The sequence below is a fragment of the Pseudopipra pipra genome, chromosome 12, assembly GCF_036250125.1.
Source record: "Pseudopipra pipra isolate bDixPip1 chromosome 12, bDixPip1.hap1, whole genome shotgun sequence".
Lineage (NCBI taxonomy): Eukaryota > Metazoa > Chordata > Aves > Passeriformes > Pipridae > Pseudopipra > Pseudopipra pipra.
Genome location: NC_087560.1, coordinates 6,868,448 through 6,894,401, shown reverse-complemented (window position 1 = coordinate 6,894,401; position 25,954 = coordinate 6,868,448). Strand labels below are relative to the sequence as shown.

General features: G+C 39.8%; 1 protein-coding gene across 3 annotated transcripts in view; it reads right to left on the bottom strand.

Annotated features, from left to right (window-relative positions):
- Window positions 1-25,954, bottom strand: part of MYO1E (myosin IE) — a 124,442-nt gene that overhangs the window by 32,942 nt on the left and 65,546 nt on the right. For all 3 annotated transcript variants that reach the window (XR_010433605.1, XM_064668196.1, XM_064668197.1), the window contains 7 exons: window positions 14,824-14,967; window positions 11,982-12,071; window positions 10,986-11,080; window positions 4,780-4,867; window positions 3,056-3,145; window positions 2,113-2,244; window positions 702-836 (listed from right to left, as the gene is read on the bottom strand). Coding sequence is in view for 2 of the 3 variants with exons in the window: in XM_064668197.1 (XP_064524267.1) it covers window positions 702-836; window positions 2,113-2,244; window positions 3,056-3,145; window positions 4,780-4,867; window positions 10,986-11,080; window positions 11,982-12,071; window positions 14,824-14,967 (774 nt within the window). In the remaining variant the exon portion in view is untranslated. The remainder of the gene's footprint in view (window positions 1-701; window positions 837-2,112; window positions 2,245-3,055; window positions 3,146-4,779; window positions 4,868-10,985; window positions 11,081-11,981; window positions 12,072-14,823; window positions 14,968-25,954) is intronic.

The following is a 25,954-nucleotide window of genomic DNA, read 5'->3' as shown; positions in this document are numbered from 1 at the left end:
TTTCAGCCACTTAGTAGAAAATAATCCACAACAACACTGGGGTTTGGAGTTCAGAGTATAAGGTAGAGGATGTCTTCTCAACTGACTGTTTTTCTAAAATACCAGATGAGCTAGAATACAATAACAATTATTTTTTCAGGCCTTTAAATTACATATATAACACATGTATAAATGTGTTACCACCCTTATTTTAAAAAGTAAATTACTAATAACAGGAGATCAACAAGTTTAAGGGTCACACGATGAACTGGCAACAGCACTGGACAAAGATCTCTGATCTGTGCTTTCACAGTCCCTGTCTTCAGCCTTTCAGCCACACTGTTGTAAATAAACATGGAAGGTCAGTCAGTACTAAGAATTCAGGTAAAACAGGGCACGCTTTTGTATTTTCTTCTAATGGAAGTCCCTCACTGTGTTTGCATTCCTACATTTTTCATACTGCAGATTATCTGCACCAAATTAAATTTCGTTAGCTTTGCACCCTTCTGAAATAGAACAAACTGAAACACAAAACGCCTTTCTATAGAAGCTGTCTGTCTTCAGGGTAACACACCTCTCCCTCAGGGCAAAATACAATTAGGATGAGTTGTACCTACATTAATTTCTCATTCCCACATTAATACATCAATGTCTTTGCTACAGATGGGCAGAGAAATGAACATACATCCATCACTATGCAAATCATACAATAAAGAACTCACCAGTGTTTCTTGGAAGTCTGATTTGTCATTGATGTCATCGACTTTGTAGGACCCAGAGAGATTCAGATAGTAATAGTAGTCCATGCTGGTGATGCCAAGAACGCTTTTTTGTTCTGAGGAGGCCCCTTCAATCAGCTGCAGAATAAAAAATCTCCAAATTAGGTATCATACAATGATCTTCAGCAGAGCTGAGGCAGGCAGAAACAGGTGACTGAGCCTGAAATTACTGGGAGAGGTATGGCTAGTGCTGTGCCAGGTATGTATCCTTCCTGTGTTTTGGTAATTGTTTAATCCAAAAGATCAGATTTTCAATCCTATTCCCAGGAATGGTTTAATTCTAACTTCCACATCTAATAAAAAGCAAAATATGACTGACTTGAATGCCTTCCATTACCTCTACCTCAAAAAGAACAGGCAAAGTGGGTTTTCCAATCTACAATGTATTACCTAAATCCTTGGGAGCAATGAGTTTTCCAGGCCAACTGCAAGGCAGGTAGAGTTGAAAGCATCCTAAGGAAGCACTATCTGTGACTCCCACTGTGAGGACAAGCAACCTTTGTGCTCCTCAGAACTTTGTAAAGTCCACCCAGTTGTGCACTGGAAGTGTTGCACTGCAACAGGAAGGAGTGACCTAACCTCAAAATAGAACTGTCAAAACCCCATGGTCTTTTAAATTCCTGTATCAAAAAGCCTCTCCAAGCCACAGGAAAATCAGCAGGACAGAGCAAATTGTTCATCCTCGGAAGAGGAGAACACAACTCCTGGAGCAATTCCAGTTCCAACTCAGCCTTCCACCCTGGCAATGGCACTTCAGCTTTCTGTGAAGCTGCTCCCAGACCCTTCCAATGCACTGAATTTGCCCTCAGATCTGTAGAGCCTGATCAACAGCACTTGAGCAGGTAAGGACTGTGTACGTCCAGCACCAGTGAAGGCCAGCAAAGCCTTTTGAAACACAAAAAATAGGGATACTTGGTGGGATCAACAAATAGTATTGCCCCAAATGTCCCAGAAATCTTAACTGAGAATCAAATATCTCTCTGTCTATACATATATATATATATATAAACTAGCCTCTCTATATATACATATAGGCCAGCTTAAAAAGAAATCTGCTGAAAAGTTCCCATTTTCTATTATATTCTGCTAGACTTCTCCATATGGGAGCTCACAACGAATTTCCAAGCAAGGCCTTTGAAATGATGAAGTACTTTTGTTCTGGAGCTGAAAGGCAGTCAGGAAGGTCTGTGTCAAGTGGTGTCCTAATAGGCCATGGAGCTTCCCAGCAGTGCCAGGCTCCCTCTGGGAGTGTGTACTCAGTAATATCACTGCTCTGAGAATGACTTTTCAATCACAAGGAAAAACGGGTTCTGGATACTTTAAATAACTCAAAAAGGATCTATACCCTTCTGACCTGGTAAAAAATGTGAAAACTCCTCTCTCCAGGATTCCTCATTACAACTCGAGATTTTTCCAGTAGGAAGTTGGAGATTTTCCCTCCGTCTGGTTCTCCACCTGGGCTAAACTGTATTTCAAAGTATTTCCCCTGCAATAAATAATTAAAGCTGTTAAAGGATTAGTAAAAGCAAATTTGAAATCCTGCATTTCTACTGTATCCCAAGCAAGGTAACTGGGATATTTCTCTTTTATGGATGCAGTGGCACAGCTGCCTCAAGGTACAAGCCAAGTTTAGATTCATGAACCATCATATATCTTTCATTCTGCATTTACACAGTTCCAGACTGGGGACAATTCATCATGTGTTAATGCAAATGTAGAGAGGAGGTCAGTGGTTTCTTTTCACTGCTGAGAATCTTGCTTAGTATAAAGGAAACCATAAGGCTCATCTATACAGCAAGTCAATTTAACAGATTTACAACCAACAGCAAACTGTGCTCTGCTTGGCAGCAAGGTGAAGCCACGATCTCCTGCTTTCAGGGAGACATTAAATGCATTAACACTCACCTGAACAGAGGAACACATCTCAGATTTTTAAAGCCTCTGTGTAACTTTCTCAAACAGAACCCACAGTGTGTCATCTTGTGAACAGTCACTGCACAATATTATCTTGACTGTTTTACAATGACAGACTGAAGGCAATTCCTACATACAGCCCCCATGTATTAGTAAAGGCTGAAAACTTGGTATTTTATAAACTGTGACCAGTACAGACTGTAAGAGAAAAAAGTATGCAACCTATACAGAATGAAACAGAAGCCTCTTGACATCTACTTTGCTTTATATTTGACTTAGATTTACCTCACTTGTAGTCAATTTACATTATGCTCCTGAACACTGTCTCTGTAACAGCACAGAGGCTGGAAGAATAAAGTAACCTCTAGGGGTGAGTGACTTACAAATCTGCTGGAGTTGTTGTTCCGTACAGTTTTGGCATTCCCAAAAGCCTCCAGTAAAGGGTTGGACTGTAGAATAATATCTTTAACATGCTAAAATTTTAGGAAACAAGAGAAATACAAATTCAGAAATAGACATTTTTAAAGTTCTTACAGATTTTCTAAAACAAACCCCACGGCATCTAAATTATATATTTAAAAAGGCAAGAAATCCTCCCTTTGTAAAAATCCTCTTGATCAGATAAGGAGTAGAATCTGACCATTTTTTTTCAGAGCTTCTAGTTTCTACTTTTTGAGGAAAATCCTACAAAACTGAACAAAATGCTTGAGGCTAAAACCTGGTTCTTCTGTTCATTGTTCTGCCAAGCAACACAGCCAATAAACTGATCTGTTTTTTCCATCTTCTTCATTTTAAACCATTTCCTTCTTACACAGGAGATTTTAAATCTTTTTGAGGGTCTGGATCCACAACCAAAGAAGTCACAACAGAATGACATTTAGGAATCTGCAAGTGCTTCAGCAATCTGTTTTAGGATCAATGATGCTGCTATCTAGCTACCCTAGAAAGCAATATAATGTGTTACTATTGTCTCTGTATCTGATCCTAGGAGCTGGAAATATGGAGAAAACATCGGCTTTGGAAAAAACCCCAATGCATGCTGGGTTGTGAAAAGAAGATGGAATTTTATTTCAAAATAAATGTTCAAGGTAACTTACCAACTTCATCAACTCTTACTCTGTCATAACTAAGAGTATTTTTTAATTTTGTACGAAAAGCTGGAATCTTTTAAATAAAACAAAATATTTACTTCTAAACTATGATTATATTTATTCCAAAAATAACACAGTGCATACTTTCTCTGGATCATTCTCTTGGTTACTGAATTTCTCTCTGCAATGTTCCCAGCATCACTGCTGCACAAAACTAAGCAGAAAGAACACACTCAACATCAGAGACTGCAAATAAAGCAAAAGTCACAGTAAGCACTCAAGAACAGTGGACTGGTAAAAGCAGCCACTACCTACCCACCACTGCCTGCCAGTCCAGGAGTGACATCATAATGTCATTAAGGGAATTTTTATGGCTCATTCACTCAATTAGCTTTAGCTCATGGGTTTTGATAGGTAGAGCAGACATAAGTAGCATAGTTATTAATAAAAGCACTATTTTTTGTTTCAGATAGCTTTCAGACACTCCAAGTTTGCCTAGACAACCTCATAAAAAAAGATGATGTTCTTGCTGTGGCTCTTTGATGTGCACACACCAATGAGAGATGCAAAGGAAGTAATAAAAACCCAAAAAGCCAGTTCAATTTTCAATACAATGCCAACACAGGAGGAAAAAATCCACACATTTATAAAAGAAGACAGGTTGTTATTCTTAATCTGGTTAAGAACAATAATTAAATTACCTTTTACCACTTAACTGAAAAAAAAAATAAAGCCTGTAGGTGTAATTCAGCATGAGAGCTACACCACTTCTAGCAGAGCTGGCTCTGGGGTTCTCACTCCCAGGGCTCCCATTCCAGGCATCCAAGGGAGCAGCACTGGTCACTTCAGGGGTCTCTGCTTTGGGTGCTGGGATGTATTTCCAGCCGCTCACCCACAATTTTCCAGGGTCATGTGCCCCTTATCTGCCAGAGTCTGCCAAGACATCCTTTGTCATTTCCCCTCTGAGGTCAATTTTTAGACTGTGCTTATGCTTCAGTATTACTGTCTCAACTCACCTGTACTTTAGGGCCACCTCCTGAAATTTTGGAGATGTAACTCATGATATATTTAGCAGCTACAGTCTTTCCAGCACCACTTTCCCCACTACAGAAAAAGAAACACAAAAATATACATTAGCTTTTAAGTAACTCTTGAATGGAGTAATTTGAGGTTCAGCTTGTCCAGTCAAGGCCAGGTACCTTAACAACAGAAACTGTATTTACACTGGGTAAACTGGTAATATATAGACTGTGATACAGTGTTGTAGAAGGGTACTTGGATATGTTTGTGAATACAAAATTCTGAAGACATCATCTTGCACATCAGAATCTCTGGGGGACTCCAGAGTCAGAAAACTGTAAATTGAGAAACATCTACTTAAACCAAGATGCTCGAAAGAGAACGTGTGTGCTAAGAACTCAATTCCCATCTAAATTTAGTGGGATTTCAGATCTTAACACAAAAACTAACTTGAAAATCCAAGCTGTGAATGCCATGCCAGACACCTACTTCATTTTAGGGGTCTTTTGTTTTAGGTGTTCCTGAATGAAATAATGAGGCATTATTAATCACATCCTGAATGACGGAAGAACTGCCTTCCTGTTCCTATGCCTCTTGACACAGGGTACAAGAAGTCTTAATAGTCCATACTAGGTTTCACAATTCCTTCCTTCCTTTATAATATTTCACTTCGATGGTGAATAATGTTTACAACATGAGTAGCTTTGCCTTCTTGCAATCAGTAAGCTCCTCAAAAGGGAAAGAAGACTGGCATGGCAGACAATCCAACCTCACACTTTACTTCATCCCTTAGAGGTTCATTTCAACAAAATTCCTCCAGACTTATATAAATCTTGGTGCAAGTCAGCTTTGACCTTAATGAATTTACCACGACCTGGATAACTATACCAACAAAACCACCCCAGTGCACGGGTGTTGTTTCAGTGTCAGCTTCAATGCTGTTTCAAAGACAGCTGAAAGAGTTTTTACTTGTGTGAAAATCTGTGCTGTCTTTAAGTCCCTGAATAATTTCAGTGGAAGTTGTTGACTCTTCCATCCTGTGCCTACTTGTTCCTGGATGTGGATCAAATGCACATCTTTTCCCGCACAAATTTTAGCTGCGTCTGCCAGAGAAACATCAGCGTGTCCTGCCCAGGAAAAGGACTCGCCGAGAGCGAACAACTCAGAGCTCCTTATCAACATGAGTAATAGAGACATTTCCAAAGGTTTAATTCTGGAAAAACTCCCCAAACTGCCAAGCTGCAAATATCATTTCACATCTTTAAAGCTTCCAAACGGTACAGAAATACTGAAAGGCTTTTTAAAATTATTTTCCCAGAAATGTTTTCCTGCTTTTGTCTTCTCCCGATGGCAGTTTTACAGAGCAAATAGAAAACTTGAAAAGGTGAAAAAGTACTTCTTCATCATCCATCTGTGAAGTGCAGACCACGAATATTGTTATTCTTCCAAGTCACCATTTCCCAGACACAAAGAAGAAAGTCTGTATCTACTACATTCACAAGGGTAGAGTCGGCTGAATGGCAAACTGGTTTTAGAAGTTCAAAACAGAAATACTTCAACAATTAAAACTACATTTCTTGAAAATTTGCTCATAGTAAATTTGCTCATCCTGTTGTAAAACCAAACAAACCATATAAGACTGAGCTTACATGTGCAGTTTCCAAATGAATACAGAGGGAGATCTGAGGCCAAACACTGAATGAATTTGATCAGGTGTTATTTAGCACACACTTAAAAACATTACACTTTTCTGTAAGATGTTCTTTGATGCATCAATTATCCTTCTCCTCCCTGTTCAAATTAAGTGTGGCTTGTATTTCTCACTCCACAGCATTTGCCACAGAACTGACCTGCAGGAATATAACTCCATTTCATTGTCTCTGCTTCGAGGTAAGTGGGCCCTTGTATTAAATTAACTTGGCTGAAAAGATTGCCTTCCAGATTTATGCATTTAGATTTATGCACTATTTTTCAGTTTTATGTCTTTATTGATCAAAGATCAGCAAATTGCTCCAATTAAAGTAGAATAAAACAAGATGATGCATTATTTATGAACCAAAGTAGCTTTATCTGATGGGATGGTATCCTGCCCCTAGTAAAGCTCAGTTATTAATTTTTTGTATATATCTTACTGCTCTGCTGCTATTAACACTATTTTAAGTGTGTTGAAGTACAGAGGTTTTTAAAGGTTGAAAAAATTCTTATAATGGCTTAAAGTGGATTGTGATATTGACAATTTTCTCAGAGACTTTTCTTGCTAAAAGTAAAAACATCACCTAGTCTCAATCACTAACAAAACCCATAATGTTTTGAAAGACACAATGTTTCTTCTAGCATTATTTGCCACTTCAGAAAAATGACAATTTGTTCCCCAAAGTCAATTAATGCTTAGCTGAAATCAGAGTAAGGCTACAAATGCAGAGGGAAAATTTGTTGCTCCTTGCTTCCTTCCCAGAGGAAATACAATTAGTGATTAGAGAAGCAAGATCTGATATGTAGCATCATTCTTCTCTCTAAAATTAATTTTCTGAGTGATATTTAATACAGTATCCCTGGCTGCAGAACAATACAAGTGATGCTTATCTACACTGCCAGGACAATGCAGAAATTTTAAGAATAAATATTTATAAAGACCTCCTGGATCTGCAAGTAAAGAACACTGTATATGTAAAATACTCTGATGTGTTTGGATAAGCTTTTTAGTTTGTTTACATAGAAAATTTACTTTCTTTATGTTCAGAGAAACTACAGCAGCATAATTACAGTGAAACATTTTTCCCTTCTGAATCAGAGCTTTTACCTCACTTTTCTTATTGGGTTAGGCTTCTCTTTCTATCACTTCCTCATTAAAATTGAACCATAGATTCTCTACATTTGTTTTAGAACAATCAGTCATTTGAGTCTTCTGGAAACCTCAGATACAGAAGTTGACTAGAAATCTCATATGAAATTTTGAACTTCATAGACTGAAGCTAGACATGAGCTGCTCACTAAAAACAGCCAGGGTGGTAAATGATCTTTTTATTAATGTATATTTGTATTAATTAAGATGTATTGTCCTTTCAGGTGTGCAGTCATCATACATTGTTTTCCTGTACTCAAAGGTTGCCACACAAATGTAAAATGTAAACTAAAATTACAAACAAGAAAAACTGCTTTAAAGCAATGGCAACATCTCCTGGCAGAGGTCAGAGAGTCAAAGTGCAAATAAAGTCCTCAGCTTTATAGAAAGGTAAAACCTTAAGAACATTCTGAAGAAACACATTTTTTGCTATATAATAGAAAAATACTAATCATAACCTCCACTCTCTTAATTAAAGGACAGTGATAGTCCAGAAGGAATTAAAAGCCACAAGAGACAACCCTTCATAATTAAAATTTTGACTGGACAACTCCCTGTGGATAGTCTGGAAGGGCTGCCCTGTCACATGGGGAAGAAATGCCAACAGTCTGTTGTAAAAGACACCTATGAGTTCAGTTCAAGAAAGGCTTAAATTAAATATTGTGTCTCAATAAAACATAAACTCAAGGAGAAATCAAAGTCCAGTGTAACTGCTATGAGTGAACTTCTCTGTAATTCTGCCCAGTGCAAACAAAACTAGGGAAGAGTTATGGGCACTGCTCCCTCCTCCCACCTGAGCACACCCTGCACCTGCAGTGAGCCAGGACCCAGCCCATAATAACCTCACTGTTTACTCTGAACAGCCATGCAAAACAGGTCCCAGCTCCTCAGCTCTAATTACACATGTGCACATGGAATTACCTTAACACATATGCATATATGCTGAAATTACCCAGCTAATGAAAAAGGCTTCCCTGGCCCTAGAAAGGTTGTTTGGTAACAGGTTTTCTTTTTGACTTAGCATTGTCATATGAACAGAGATTATTTTTGGTTGCTACCAATTCAGCCTTCCAGAGAACCAGATTTCCTTTTGGAGATGCCTTCCCAGTTCATTCACTGAATTTTTGAAGAGGATGAGTTTTTTTCTATCAGTGTCTAAATGCATTATTTGGAATTAATGTCCTGGCAAAATTCCTGACTACAGCAGGGACCTTCCTTCACCTGCCCAGAAATACATGTCTGGTGTGTAGGAATGCATGTCCCCTCCCAGGTGTGGAGGTTGATGCCACAGGTGCCCCAAACCACAGTGCAGGGAGACACAGGAGTGTCCCAACCCCTTCCCCACCATCCTGGTGTCTCCATTCCTGAGGCTCCATGTGCACCATAAGCCAGGTGGAGTCTTTTTGATCTGCCTGTGAATAGGTCCAGTCTATGCCTTACTTCTTACCTTCTCTCTTTGCAAACCTTTCTTTAGGGGGGAAATCTGCCATCTTGAGAGGGGAAAACAAGGAAAAAACCTGGGTGCTAGATTGCTCTGTTCCTCCTGTTCCACCAGGGACTTTCAGTGAAGTCACTCCAAAATTCAGTCTAGTTATAAAGTAGAGAAGCAAACAGCACCTCCTAATAACCATATTGTTATCATCACTCATCATCAATTTTTACAGCAAAAACGACATTTCAGTGAAGTGCCAGGGCTCATTTGGAACTGCTCAGGCTCAGCAGGCTGCTGTGGAACGGACGACAGACAGAACTGAATCTCAATTTTTGGAGACTCATCAGTGTAGGGGAAGAAGCAGCAAAGTCCCTGGCAGCTATTAAGTGAAATCAATGGACAATAGACAAAAAGTCAACTAGAGCATCCATTTCACTCAAGAGCTGCAGCAACGTGGGAGCTCCTGCTCTGCCAGCAATTTCAGTGCCTTCTGATCTACACAATAAAACAACGTAGTAAACAAATCCCAAACTTCAACAAACTGGCCAACAAATGTCCCTGGCCAACGTGATTTTTCTTGGTTCAGTTTCCCAGTAGGTTTCAATTAACTCCTGCAGATTTTGAATAGGCTGTGCACACACTGAGAGAGATTTCACTCAGCACATACAAAATGCACATTCCAAAGAGCACATCACCCATCATTCAAGCACAAGAATTCTCACGTGAAATTAAAACTGTGAGTCTGTATCTCAGAGTTGCATCTCATCTCTCTGAAAATGTGACTGCATTCATGGTACTTTGGGCTGCTAATAGCATAGGATCAAAAAATAGGGTTTTAATCACAATTTACTACAGTTCAAAGGTTTTCTCTAAAAATTTATCTTCTCGTGAAACATCTCAGTCCCTGGGTTTGTTGCTTTGTACAAAAGGCAAAGTAAATTCCAATTTTACCCATTCCTAACAGGTCTCAATTTGACTACATGTGACCAGCAAACTTCAGCACAGGAACAGTTTTCCAAAGACAAGGACTTAGCTCAGGGAACAATTCAGTGACAGGAATGAGAGCTCTGGGTTTTTTGTTTCCCAGGGCACGGTGCTGCAGGCAGGGGCCCAGAGGGGCCCTCAGAGGAACAGAGCTCAGTGCTGCAAACGGTTCACAGCCACTGTACACCACGTGTAAAATCACTGCACAGCCCCTGGCACACATCACCTGCCTTGGGAGGAAAGCTGCAGGTGAAGAGCATCCCCAGGGGTTCCACAGGGAACCTCAGAACCCCCTGTGCAGGAAGGGAAGTCAGGAGAGGCACACTGTACCAGCTCCAGCACCCTGCAGTTCTTGCTCTCCACACATTTTCTTTTATCCATCCATAAAACCCACAGATGAGAACAAAGTGTAACTCTGGTCCCAAAAATTCACTTTGACTGTCACTTAAATAATGCCTGTCATTAACAAAAGTTGAGTAATAATTCTGCAGTGAATTCCCTCAGCCTAATAATTAAAATAGATTAACAGTGAAGACAAAATTAATTTTCCAGTATCTCTCTCCTCCTTTTGTCTCTGACTGAACACAAGCAAAATTCCAAAAGGAACAAAAGACCACGGTAAATGCAGTCCATGTGGGATTGCTGGATTTAACAGTATCTGTGGCTGCTGCAGTTGTTAATCCATCTCTCTCATGCAGTCATTCAAGCTATTGCAGTTTTGGCATTGGACTATGTGAGTAAGAGATTTCTTGTGGTTAAACTATCATGAGGATTTTACTGGAAAACAAAAAGGAGAGTCAGAAAGTACTTGGCTACCCTAGAAAATCCCAAAATATGAACATGGACACAGAAGATTTTTAATGATATAATAAAACTTTTCTGCTTCTTGACATCAAAACACCAAAAGAAAACGATAAAATGTTTTTTACAGATCTTTTTCTTACCTAATAATGACACACTGATTTTCTCTGTCAATAATCATGTTTCTGTACATGCTGTCTGCAAGAGCATAAATATGTGGTGGGTTTTCATACTGTGCCTAGGAGGGAAAATAGGGAATAATTTTTCAACACAGCATTAAACAATGCAGAAAAGACAAAACAAATTTCTATTTAAATTGGAAGAATTATTTTCCTGGAAAAACAATTCTGAATCCCACTTTGTACTGAATTTTCTCCAGGAATTTTTTGTACATTTAATAAAAACAAACCAAAGTCTCTGGGCTTTGTTAGTGATCTTTCTCTCATCCATAATTTTCTCCTAAACTATTGTAAACATCCTGTTCTAAAAATGGCCTGTGCTGGAAATATATTACTTGTCCAAGAGAAACTCCCATAATTTAAGCCTATTCCACCAGTGGTCACGTGCTGACAATATTCTGCCTAGACCAGAACCCAGAGCCTGGTGCTGGGTGTCCCATTTTCAGCCCATTCAAACCAGTTTCCCCCATCTATGGACATGCCCAACTCTAGCAGGGCAGGCAACTCAATTTTAAGTTCCCTGATGTTCTTGTGCTGACTGGCTTTTCAAACTGTATTTTCAAAAGTGGCATCTAATTTTAGCATCTCAAGCTTTTTGTTGTTCCTGAGAGTTGTCAAGCCATGGTCTCCAAATCCACTAATGGCCATTTTGCATCCTGCACCACACTTTAGGCTTATGAGGGTTTAAAAACTGCCTTTCCAAGAGCAGGGACATGTCAAGGAGAGATACCTGATATGGATTAGAGCTGATCAATAAAGGATTTTCTTGAAATACTAATCTTATGTGCCAGGGAGCTCACTTTGAAGACCCAGGATATGGTAATGGATATCTGCCAAGTTCTCCCAGGCCAGTACAATGCTACCAAACCCCAGAAACAAATGCTTCCAAGTGTTAAACTGTGTAGAATAGCATTTCCAAGCCCCTGAATATTGCACTACATTTTATACTGCTTTACTTACTGCTCCTTGGTACATTTCAATTTCCTTTTCCCCAAAGTATGGCATTTGCTTGAAAGGATTCACGGAGATTAAAACAGAGCCAATATATGTCTGCATTCAGAAGAAGTTAAGGTTAACTGGTTTCATAAAGTATTATCTTACTAGTAGTGACAAAATAACTTTACCACCTATTAAATAATACAGCACAGCTTCAAATAATAGTAAAAAACTCCACACCTTACAACAATTGTTAATAAAAACCAAATTAGCAGGCTTACAAGAACAAAAACATATAATTCAATGGCATATTTTTATATCATCAAAATATTTATTTTAGGACAAGCTAAGCACAGAAACATGTATTGAAGACCCAAACAGGACTTGAATAAAAATACAGAAAGGAAATGGCATATTTAAACTGAGTAACTAAAACTTTGTAACTGAGAAGGTTGCATTGTAAGTAGTAGAAAATATTAGTTTGACCTTTGCAGAATTTAGTGCAGTGACACAGTGTGATCTCACAGACACAGTGCTGAGCAAGCACAGTCGGGGGGAAACGGCCACTGCTGAGCTAAATCAGACAATTACTCAGCTGCCTGTGCTGTGGGGGAGCTCAGGGAATGAGGTAATTCAGTGTGTGGTGTTATTTTATGAGGGTAACTATGACAAGTCCTCAGCAGTTCTCTCCTGCAGGCTGCCCCATTCACAGACACTTAAGTTTCAAACCATTATTAGCCTTTTGGCAACATTTTCAATATAGTATTTCACTATTCTGCATTCAGTTACAGGTCTCCACATTTACAAAATGCTTTAGAAACCTCTGGAACTTTAGAAACTTTAGATACTTTAGAAACCTCTGCAACCTCTGCAGTTGTAGTGCACACATAGGAGGCAACTGATGGTACTTCCCAGGCACATAAAGTAGTGTCAGGATCATTTTCACTGAGTTGGGAGTTAGCAGTGTACCCACACCAGTGAGCCCAAAATGTTGTAGGTGCAGGTTTCATTTCACAATCTGGAATTGTTCATAGGCAAACTTGCTATCTAAGCTTTACAAAAGTAAGAAAATTAACACATTTATCCTGCTGAATTGTCCTGTCTAAGAATCTATTATTGTGGTGCCACAGCACAAAAGGTGATGTGCTAGAGAAGAAGCATAACTCAATGAACACCATTTCTGTAATACTAAATTGAAATGCTTTCTTCATGCATTCAAAAGGAGTGACAACATCTGGGCCTCGAATATAATCAATCCCTCATTGTGTCAGTATAAACACCCAAAGTGACAGTTTTCTGTTGGTAAACAATGCCAGCATTTTCTGGGGTGATTCGGTCATCTCTGTGCAATGTAGCACTGAGAAATGTTCATTCATGGCAAACACACAAACAACTGAAATATTCAAGAGATGATCTTCAGTTTAGAATGAAAAGCCTTCGCAGAACTGCAAAAGGAGTCTTTCTGCCTACACGAGGGACAACTCTGATCCCTCTGTGTGACCACAAGGCCCCTTGGAAAACATACTTACTCCTGCTTCGGTGAAAGATCACCTTCGTGTCAATCTATTTTCATAAGAAAGAAGCACAAACCCATTTCTTCAGCAGAGAATGGAAGCCTTTGTGAAGGCACTGCATGGAAGATGCAGCATTCCATGAGGACAAAAGCACCCGTGTTGCTAATAGGAAGAATTCTATAGCTTGTCCCAGTACTACAGTTTGGCAAACACTGTGCAACCTCATCATGCTTCTATAAGGGAAATTTAATAATAGTGTGCTACTTCATTGACCAGAGGACCCAAACCCATGTCCACACACATTTTAGAAACCTCTGCAGTTTGGGATGGAAATGGCAACACAACTGCAACATAAATTTTCCTTTATCAGTCCTTGCTAAATTGTGCTGCTGGGTAGCTCCTGACCATCTGAATATATGAAAGAAGCCAGGAGATGCTAAGATGCTACATTTCCTTCCCTTTCTGCTAAAAAATGTTAAACTCATCAAGGAAACTATTCCCCAGATACAACTACTAAGTATGAAAACCTGATTACAGCAAGATAAGTAACAGTATAACTTTCTGGTCTATAATCATTGACTAGTGTTTACCAAATTCATCACTGCAGCTCATGTTACACTGTGAAAGCTGAAAAGGAAACAGTGACTATTCTTATCTCAAGGAATTGGTTTCATATGAATTTTTTTTTTAAAAGGCAAACCTTGGGTGCTGAAGTCTGTTTTCCTTGTTAGGTTATATGGTCAGGTATTTAAATTTTTCACATTTTCCTTAATCACAGAAAAAAAAAAATTAGGTGAGAACACTGAAGATTTACAGATATTGACATGTTCACCTGTTTCCATCAGCAATATTAACAGTATTCACAGATTCACAGTATTAACAATTCCAGATTAAGCTGTAAATGCAGTTATGTCATAGAAGAAATGCTATTTTGAAAGCATTAGAATTTAGAAGATAACATGATATCAAGAAATGTATATACACCTTAAACCTACTAATTCTTGCTCTAAGAAGTAGCATTACTAGAGTAGGCTTCAGGGGTCATGTGCATATATAAATACATATTTTATATATATTTATAAAAAAATATATGAAGGTACAGGCCTATCTTCAACGTTGACGAGAACAAAATTCAAATATCAAAAAGAATATCCTGAAATAACTTCTGTGATCTTATTTTCAACCGTCATAATTAGCTTAGTTTACAAAACATTTTGTGTTATCTCAGGTGAACTGTCACATAAAATGTTCAGCATCTTTGAGTAATCTGCTCAAGCAGAATGCATACACATCATTAGTGTCACATTGGCTCAGCAAGTGCAGGAGGCCCCACCAAAACCAACAAAGGATACAAAAATATAATCATCCATGTAGCGTTTCTTTAGGTTCTCCACTATGGAATCCTCGGTGATTTTGGAAAGCAGGACCATATCATCCACTCCACTCTGCTTGACATTGTGGCTCTGCCAGTGGTACCTGTAGTGTCCTTTGCTGCCCTGCAGGGAAGCACAACAAGCATCACAAAGGTTACTACATTTCTCATCAGCATTCGGTAACTGAAAAAAACACTATTCAAATTCCAAATTCCCAAATATTTTTCTTTCATTGAATCCTATTCCTTGATCCAGGCAATCCATAAAAGCATACACAAATGATGTCAACTGACTTGCCTCTGAACTGTTAAAGAACTGCAGTGCCCTCCAAAACTAGAGAGTAATTCCATGGGGCTTTGTGACTGTCTGCACACTGAATGCATTTCAGATGGTAGACTTTTTTTTAAATCCAGTGGAAAAAAAAAACAATTATTCCAACTGAGATGCAGTTATTTGAAGCTAAGGATGCAAAAAATTACACTCCTACAGTGCAACTATTAGCAGTGAGGATAATTACCACCACCACCACAGTGAATTCTTCTCCCTTTACAGTCTTTTAAGTCAAACCTGCACACATGCTGTTACTCAGATGGAATTTGGGAGCCTGCTGCACTAAGTGTTCAGGGATGTTCTGCAAATTATGTACCACAGCCTGTCGGCTGCGTGTCTTACCAGCCCCTTTTGATCTGTTAGTCACCAGGCTTAACTGACATCTAAATAGATATTCTCTCCCCACTCACAGGGACTACTATTTCAGGATGCTGCTGAAAACTTGTGACATTTCTTGCTGTACCACTTGAAATGAAAATCTGTTTTTTTCCAGCTGATTTGAACAGTAGTTTGGTTCTATGGATACACCCACAAACAAATTTAAATCCAGTCGACATGAAGGCTGTTAATTCAGCTGTAAATCTCCTCTCCAAACCCAAACCTGCTTTCTGGAGCCTGGCAGACAATGCTAATGGAGTTCTGATCTCTTGCCTTTTTCTACTTCAATTTTTGTTTACACAATACTGAAATTAGTGATGCTGGAATTAGCACATCTTACACTGAGAAGCTACTGAGTGTGTTGTCAAGGAAGATGTGGCCAACAAAATGCCAATTCCGTGAACTCCCCTCATTCTTAAATACCACAATTTCTAACAATGTGATTTAGCTACACTGCTCTGGTGTACATTATATGGGATCAAGTCATATTCACCAGAACACAAGCAATTAATTATTATAATGCATTTTGCAGAATAAAAGAATGCATAATTTTACAGATTAAATAAGTCAGGCCTGCCGACTGGCTTCATCTCAACCTGAGATGAAAAACAAGGACATAAAAAACAAGGACCAACTAGATTTTTATCTCAAGTTAAATTAACTTGCACTAAATCCATGCCCATTCTAATACTGCACATAGCACAGAACCTGTAAGCTTTATGTGTGTTTTCTATTAAGTTTCCAGCTGCAGCTCCATCACTGCTCACACCAATGAAGAACAGCTTCAAACTTTAAACAAAAGAATGCTTCAAATATAGTTTGTAAGGAAGGTAAGCATGTCTGAAAACACACAATCTCAGCAATTTTCTTGAACATCCACAACCTTACATGAGCTTCAATAAAATAATAATCTTAAACTAGCTTAGTTTGTGTAAACTTTGTCAATTTTATACCTGTACAATGGAAGCAGTGATCTGGAAGCACTGAGAAAATGAAGGAGTCAATTAGTTTTTTGGAAATTGTTATAAAACATGTGATTGAAAATATTAGTTGAAGGTCTGGTTATTGGTGAAAACAGAAGTCCAACAGAGAAGCATAATTTCCTTCAGTGCACTCATCAGCTACTTGTGATACTGCACTTGGAAAAAGGAACTGGCAGGAGGGACAAAAAAGTCCAGTATCAAAATTAATATGGATAATTACATAGCTCACAAACCTATACAGAATGTGGTTTAGTACCAGATAATAGAGTAAGCTACAGAAAATGTGTAAGAAATGAGACTAGAAAAACAATCAAGCTTCCCACTGGAAGCTGTGGCATCAGACCCAGTGAGCTCAATGAGGAGAGGACAAAGGTTGCAAAGCCATGGGGTATATGGAAAATGTGCACACTGTCTGCAGAACAGTAGCTTTATACAACTCAGAGACTGTTGTGATTAATCCACACACACGACCAGGCCAAAGGGCTCTTTCCCAAAAGCACTGTGAGTCAGCACAGAAGCAGGAGGGGCAGTGCCAGGGCAGCCCAGCTCCCCTGACAGCAGCTCTGCCCTGCTCTGATGGGCAGCAGCGATCAAATCTGAGTGCTACAGGATCACAGGCCCATGGCACACAGTGCAGACAGATTTAATAAACAGGCAGTAGCCTAAATATCCAAGAAAGCAACAGTAGGGAAGACAGCTGAAAGTGGTGGCACCAAGTAGTTCACATTAATACTGTAACACAACCTAAATGGCAGCTTCTATCAGTAGTTTGGAATTACCCTTTTACTCTCAAAACATGGCCTAACATGCAAGCATGCAGAGAATCAGCAAATCATCACCAGATTATTGTCAGACTTCTCTCTAGGATCTAGACATTAGTTCAAGCTTTAGTAGTGCCTAACCAGCCATGGTTAGGTTTTGCTCTCACCCTCCCTCCTCCAGGAAGCCAACCCCAGTAGCTGCAATGACCATCATCACCTCCTTGGTCTGGGCAACCAAACAGGGAGAGCTCTTTCTACAGGACACCACCCACTAGCAAGTTCTTGCCCTTCCAAGCATGAGCAATGACTATAGAGTCTAACCTGAATTTATCAACTTCAGTCACTTCCAACTGGTACTATAACCATGTCCAGCTAACAACTAACTGGTTTTTATATAGTTTGGGAATAAAAATAATATCTTCCTGCCACCAATCATCTGAAAAAACTCCACATTGTAGCAGTTGTAAAAGCAACTCTTCATCTTTCTCCAGGCTGAATATCTGCTGAAGGTCAAGGATATATACTTAAAAACTACCATGCTTTTCAATTGTCCACATTGCAAACACTAATGATTTGTTTTTATTGCGTATTTCTTGAGAATTTAAGTTTTATTTTAAAAGGAGCTTTCTACCATTCAGATAAAAATGCAGTACTCTGATCTGGAGACAATTTACACCTAAGCCAATTACCCGGTGTCCACCTTAACATGAACCTGCTTTGCAGGGAGCACTCACACTAATTCACTCAGCTAATTGCCCCCTGCTGCCCATCACACAACACGCTCTTCCCTCCACTCCTCCTCAGAGGGATCCTCCAGAGACAGGCCAGGTCTCCTGGACTCCTCAGTTCTCAGCAGGCATTTCAGAGCCAGCAGATCAAGGGTTGGCAGGGATGTCCCACAGCCAATGTCCCCAGAGAGGACCTTGTGACTCAAACAGAGCTCTCCTGGGGCTTGGCCAGACCTGGGCAAACAGACCTCAGGGTCCAGCCCTGGCCAAGCTGTGCAGGTCAGATGTCAGCAAACACCAACTTGGCTTCCCTCAGGTTTTCTCAGTGAAAGATGTGATCTCACTGTACAATAAATAAGCAAATAAAAGTCTTTGTGTCAGCACTAACACAATGCCTAAGCAGCTGGAAAAAGATGAGCTTGGCAGATTAGGAAAAACACACACACAAAAAAAAAACCAACCCCAAAACAAAAACACATCTCAACAGGCTGCTAAAAGCCACAGAAGTGGAAACACCAGTGCTGAACAACCTGGCTGCCAGGCCTCCCTCAGGCTCTTCCTGAGCTTCCAGCCCAGCGCCTGATGTTGCCCAGGGAGTGGAGGCTGGACTGGCAAAGCTGGAATTAAAGGCGTGTACCACATTGCTGTCAGCTGTTGTTATTCATTTGGTTGCTGTTTTAGGCTCAAAATCAGATCTGCTTTGCACTGACAAGAATAATATTTATGAGTCACAAGACGACCCTGTGAGCCCGGAGCCTACTGTTCCGGGGCCTTGTGCTCCAGGAGCACAGACACCATTCCCACCTGGCTGCAGACCAGGCAGCACTGCCCTCAACACCTCAGCATCCAAACAATCCCCAGGATCTTCAGCATCAAAACAAGGCTCTAAGGAACCCAAAAAACTGACTCTACTCTCACTTCATACATCTCCCTTAACACACACTTGTTAAGAGATTAAGACAATTGCTACATTAACACCGAGAGGGGGAATGCAAAATAAATTCTATGTACTAAATACTGTCTATACTTTCTGTACTACTTTTGGTACTGGCAGTATAATATGGTTAAAGCATATAATTGTTTTGTTTGGAATAATAAATATTAATAAGACATTTATTAACAGAATTTCTTTTTGCTGTCCTCTACCTTGTGTTACCGTAGCAATTGCTGGTTTCTCATTTTTGCCTTTATTATTGTTTTTATATTTTTACATTATCCTAAGCAACACGTATTTGATGTGGCTATAAAAAGATTGAGTCGTGCTGTGTCACAACGGGGTTTTCTTTTAACTGGAAAAAAAAGCAAATATTTTTGTATTTCAAGTTGTTTAAAAATAGTACGTCTAAAAATAAAGCACTAAAAACAAGGGATCAGAAGAGACTGTATATTCTGCCCCTGAGAAAGAGAAACGAGGTTCCTTCTCCATCAGAACTCTGGCTACAACCTATACACCATCAATAACCACTCTCCATTTCCACAAAGGGAAGAACTGCCACTCTGAACCTCTGACAGGCTTTTTTCAGTAGCAAACATCAATCTCCCACCACAGTGCAGAAAGGATTCTCAGCCTCCACGGGGGAGTAAGAGTGTCAAATGATCACAAGCACGACCCTTTCTTTCCCTTTTTAGCAAAGGCAGTACTATTGCACAAAATCTATCTACTCACATCAGTGCTATGAATACAATACTAAATGAGACACACACGTTATCTTAACTAAAGATGTCACAAACTGGAATACTGCACACCATTTACTTCTGACGTCAATGCTTCTACCAATCGAGGCCCATCACCAGTGCCACACATATATAATTGTATCAGTTTTTCCAGCTGACAAGAAAACAAACCCACAACTTTTTGCAGTGATATCATCCATCAAAATTAGCAAACTTTTACAATCCACTTAGAGGAATCTTTCACATGTTTCTATAAAGTGAAAGGGTCTGCTGTTCTCAGTAGAGACTATAGCAAAAATACTTATTTTGGTCCTCTAGTGGGTTAATCAAAACAGAGGAGCCACAGTGGACAAAAATGCTCTGAAATAGCTCTTGTATATCTTATGTTGGAAAAAATAGAGATATTGGCTGCAATGATGTGACCATATTTCAGAAAGGAAATTAAAGAAAGACAGCAGAAGCAGCAAGATGGACAAAGATAAAAGGCCATATATTTAAATTTAACATGAGGGAAACATTAAGGGAGGCAAAAATCAGTGCTTGAAGATCTGAGGGAACAGCAAAGCAAAAATACTGAGCACCTAGTAGCAGGATAGACATCTTATACAGAGAACTAAAAATACCAAAACTGCATTAAGGAATGGAAACTACTAGAAGGTTAACATCCCAAAAAACACAGCTAGGGAAATAAAATACTGAGAAAAAGATTTCTGGAGGGAAAGGCCATCAGTTCTCACTTTTTGCTCTTATATAGGGGTGGATTCAGCCCATGTGACTTGAAGAACTGACTCCAGAGCTGGTCACAGGCTGTGGGAGATCCCAGCTCTCCTGCTCTGCCCAGCTCCAGTGCAGGTGCTCCCGCTCCAGCAGGGCCCGGCCCCAGGGCAGCTCCTCACCATCACCTCCTGCACCAGCACAGCCAGGGCAGGGATGAGGAGACAGAAACCAGAGCCTGCTCACCTGAATAGCAAATGCAGGCTCGTAACACAACACAAGTTATGGGAAAGGGAGAGATGTGCAGGGTGTGGACACCCTCAGGAGTCAGAAATGACATTGGCATTCTCGGAAGATAAATACCAGAACATTACCAAAATAAGAGTTACTGCAGTGTTTGACTGTGAGGCTCATGTAGTGCATCAGTATTAACCTTCACTAAAAGTTTTGAATGATTCTTCTTAAAAAAGCATCACTACTTGAGAGACTGAAATAAGGACAGGAATGAGCTCAAGAGCAGATCACGGTAACGTGCCTAAGATTCTGACACAACTTACAGAGCCCGTGGGCAGACAGCAGGAAGTAGTTAATGAACTGTAAATTCAGATCTGCTTACCCCACAGCTTTTTGGGTGACTGTCTCCTGATGTTCCAAGAAATAATTTTCCTAAGGAAATGCAATACTGTTAACTCCTTAATACGGTTGATTTGCTCTTAGACATTAACTGTCTTACTTGAATTATTGAGCTGTTCTAAGTTTGACTTGTTCCTTGTGCCACGAGCAGCAAGATTTCCTGTGACTGGTGGATTATGGACAGGCCTTTCAATAGTGACATTTAGTCAATGTACGTGTGTGCACACATCACACACCCCTCCCACTCCAACCCTTGCACTGAGCAGCATTCATGCACACCAACTCTTGATCTGTAAATTCTATAGGCAGTTTGTATGCATGCATACATACTTACCATGCAATTTAAGGAAACGCAAGAGAAAAACTACAACAAACAATTTCACCTTGGCTGTAGCAGTCCTTAATGTGTAATAAAGATTTTGTATCTGTCACTCTTCTCCATTAAAGACAGGTTTCAGAGGGGTTTAAGCAATCATACATGTAGCAGTGTTATGGTCTTTCAAAACGTAGTTTGAAAACTCAGTTGGTAAGTTCAGACAAAATGCCACTGCCTCTCCTACAGCATTGGACTGGAAATAATTTTCTTTGATCATCCTGAAACTAAATAAGAAACTGAAGTCAACTGGGAGCTGGCCATCTGCTTTCCAGAGGGAGGAATCTGACAGCAGTGTGACTCAGAAGCTCTGTGCCTGGACCAGGCTCTCACACACTGGCAGTGTTTTGGTGCTGTGGTATGTGCTCACACTGCTGCCAGCGGAAATTTTGGGAGGAAGTAAAACCAATGGCATATCACAAAAATGCCATCCCAGCCGTGTCCCGTTCCAGCTGATGGCAGTACTCACTTCCCTGCCCCATCTCCCCGCTCTTGAAACCTTGGGCTTTAGCACCAAACCATGTTCACAGGCCACAATCACCCCAGTGAATTCCTTTCTGCTCAGTCACTGCCCTCTTTGTAAGGCTGCAGCTGTTCCTTTCCCCCCTTCTACTGACCCTTTTGTTTCATGGTAAAATGCAGATATTTGTTTCCTGATCAGACTGATATTCCCAGACATGAAACCGAGAGCTGAAGGCCAAAGTCTGTCCCCAGCAGTACACCTGGCTGACAACTCTGTGACAGAGTTGTATTGGAAAACGCCTTTTCTGTGCCACCTGAGACTCTTGGAGCCTCCAAGGACAATTCAGGGATGGCTGTTCCCATCAGCAGACTAAAGGCACATCGATTCTGCAGCTCAAGTTAGCTGGCAAACACAGCTTAATGGCTGGTTAGCCCAGGCTCTCCATGTATGCCTCCCTGCATCACACCACTTGTTTCCAAAAAATAGAGCAGAAAAATAATTATTTTAGCCCTATCCTTAGCTGCAGATTTTGCTTCTTTTTATCTATGCAGAATGCAAAATTAAGAGCATGGCATTATTTCTGAATTACTTAGTATTTAAATTGGTAAGGGCTTTAGGATGAAAGGATAAATCAACACATTTTCGCAAGTATTAAAAGGTGTAGAAATCATTACAGAATTTGTAGAATTTCCAGGGATTAAAACAGCTCCTGTTAAAACACCATTTAGGGAGTACTCCATTGTAGCAGAAGAGTATCAGCTATAGCAAATACACTGTGTCTGCATCTAAATCAATCTCTAATGTCACCAGCACTTTCCAATGACTGAAAAGATCTCATTCCCAACAACAAATGTTTATATAATCAATTCAATGTTTAATTATAGGCGGCAAGATACTATAAAAAAAATACTTAGAGCTGGTATTTTTAGTTACACTTCTCAATAAATTACTGAACAACTGCACTTTGGTGAGTGTCTTTGCCCTCAGCAATTGCTAATGGACTGTAAGAATACAACAGGCTGGGCAGATTATAGACCTTGTTTTAATACTGTTTTTAACCAAGAATATCAAACGAGATGTTTTTATGCTAACAGCTTCACCTAGCTGAGTAAAAGTATGTAGCAACTCCGCAAAAATTGAAAGACTGATTTTTAAAATAAGCACATCCTCCTGAATTACATAGAAATTTAAAATAATTTGGAAAACTACAGCTGAGTGACTTCTTGGTTTGTTTTTTATTTTTTTTCCTTTTAGGTATAAAGACAGCCATTTTCTGAACTTATTTACAAACCAGAGGGACTATAAATCTCAGGTTTTTTAAGTGGAGAGTGTCATGTCGTCACATGCCTGTGGCAGTTCAGGCTAGAGAAAAACACTCTTTATTGCAACAGGCATGATGAAACTGCAAAAGCTGCAACACAGCAGATAACTGTGGCCAAGACTGGGTTTTCAACAGCATGTACCAAAAAGCACCTTTGTGCTGACACCACAAAAATTTATTAGTGCAACGAACTGCTCAGAGTTATAACATTTAACTGTTCTGATACCAAAAGTAAGACATGCAGTCAACTGCTCATTTCTTAGCCCAGGCACCAGAGTGGTCACCGGTTTAAAGGTCACCAATTTTGGAGATATTTGCTTTGATCTTCCCAACAGAAAGGTCCTGCCCTTCTGTATGCATAGTTTCAACTGGGATAAGTGGGGCAATCAATACAAGACAATCACTGCTCTGTGTACCAGGGTGGTGTCTGTGATAAACAGCTTATTTGCCAAAGACCTGCCTGCAGAATTCCAAGATACACTGTTAGGTTTACATAGGATTTTCCCAATCAGATGGCTTCAAGAATATCTACTTTCACGTTGGATTAAAGAGCTGCATAATCTTGTTGGTCTGATCAGATGTAGTGCTCTGGAGACTCTCTTTCTCTATAGGTCACTGTACTCTGGGGGGAACACCTGAACAAGGAGAGCTCCAGGTCCCCAGTCCTGTGGCACTGGACAGCTGTGGCACTGGGACGTGGGATGTGCAGGGAAGGGCTTTTATTGTTCACTCAGCAGTGCTCCCTACACACCAATATCCCCATGGCACACGTGAGCTGCCAACTCCTCTCACTGGGGACAGTGGCTGGAGAAGCTCGTTTGGGGTGTCAGGAAGAACTCCACAGTGGGGGAGATTCTGATGTAAAAATTGCTTTCTATGTTTATTTTAATTTCACAGAGTGCTGAGTAAAGAGCAACAGCTCCAGGCCTCCAGGAGGACTCCTGTTTACTGCAGCAGCACTGACTCAGAGCAGCAGGGAAAGGCTCAGGGAGTGGTGCTCACTCACCTACAGCAGAGCCGGCACCTGGGTGGTAACAGGAGGGTGGCTCAACCCCAGTCCTCTTTATTACCTTTCATGTTTTGATATTCGTGCAAAAGTCAGATTTTAATTCAAACACTGTGGGAGACAGGGTAATTGATATGTTGATTAAACCTTTAATTTAACTCTTTAAAAGAATTCAATCCTAATATTATTTCAGCATATAAAGATATAAACATTTCCTTGATTAATTATTACATAAATACAAACGAGAATTTCCTCGAGCATTCCACCTCAGGAATTAGTTACACATCTTTGCAATGGACCAAATATGCAAGTTCACATCAACTCCCAAAAAGCTGCTGTTAATCAAAAAACGACAGGAAGCAAAACCTTGGGGGAAGCATCAGGCCCAACAAATCTCACCCTGTGCAGAAGGCTCAAGTAGATACTAACCCAGTTTCTCAGCTGAACATTCATCTCTGTCAGGAGACAACTTCACTCACAGCTTCATTCTTTGTCAAGGCTTTATTTGCACTTTAACCAACAATTACACTACACCAGGGCAAGCAGGTCCCATTGACTGTCCATAAGAGATATAGTCCCATAACCAGATTATCTTCCACATGCACATTATTCATAAAGTTAATATTTGCCATTTCATTACTTTTTTAAAGCAGCTTTGATTATTCAGTCCAGGGCAGCTTTGGGAAGAAACTATGTTAAAAACCAGCATGCCACACTTTGGTTGTATAGAATAACTAGGCTATTGTCATTCAATGAATATGCCAGTTTTACTTCACTCACTTTTATTACAATATCTTGCAAGTCAATAGGAGAAGAATGCTAGTCTTTGAACATATTTCTGAACAACCCAGCCTTCTTAAGATTTCATATAGTTGTTATATCTTCTTCCTGTCAGATCCCATGCTTCAAATTATTTATTCTAATTTGTATTAAGCTTTTATCCTGGCTCTGTAAACTTTCATATTTTAATAATAATTCATAAGTCACCCAGCAAAATAAAACTACAAATTAATATACATGTTCTCCTCTAACTAGTTCACTGCATTCTGCCAATGCAGTTGAAATTCCAAAAAGATGGAAACATAGAAATGCACTGGAAATACGAAGACTTCATTCCACTCTAGTGGAACACCATGGTTACTAACTGAAATATATAAGAAAAGTGTCTGGCCCAACATTTTTAATGTAACCATCAACAGCCATCAGACTGAGCCTCCATGGGTATTATCTAGGCTGTACCAGTGCAGGTATATGATCCCCACACCTCCAGCATCTTTATTTTATTAGGGCAGAAATTCACTTAATAGGCAAAGTGATAGCTCCTATTAGGCTACGAAATACAGATTTTAGCACAGAAGCAGCTATTTCCCCTCAATTTTTTTTTAGTATGTTAGACTGTTTAATGTTACTATCTAGCATTCAAATTATTACTGAAGAAAGAAAGGTAAATGAAAGCTGGATGTCCAAATTAGTTACCTCCATAGCTATAGGTTTTACCAGATGTGTGAACAAGCACACTATTTGCAAACTACCATTCTTCACACATTTGCTGAGAGAAGCTGATCCTATCAGGACATGTATTAGATTCAGTCTCACAGATCTTGCATTGGCATAATCATGCTTTGAGCAGAGATGCCAAAGAAGCTGTGTTTCACAAAACCTGCAACTCTACCACCGACTTGGAAATCTGGTCTTTTGCATAATTCTGCAATGCCTGTTAGACTTTGTAATTCAGCATCAGCATCA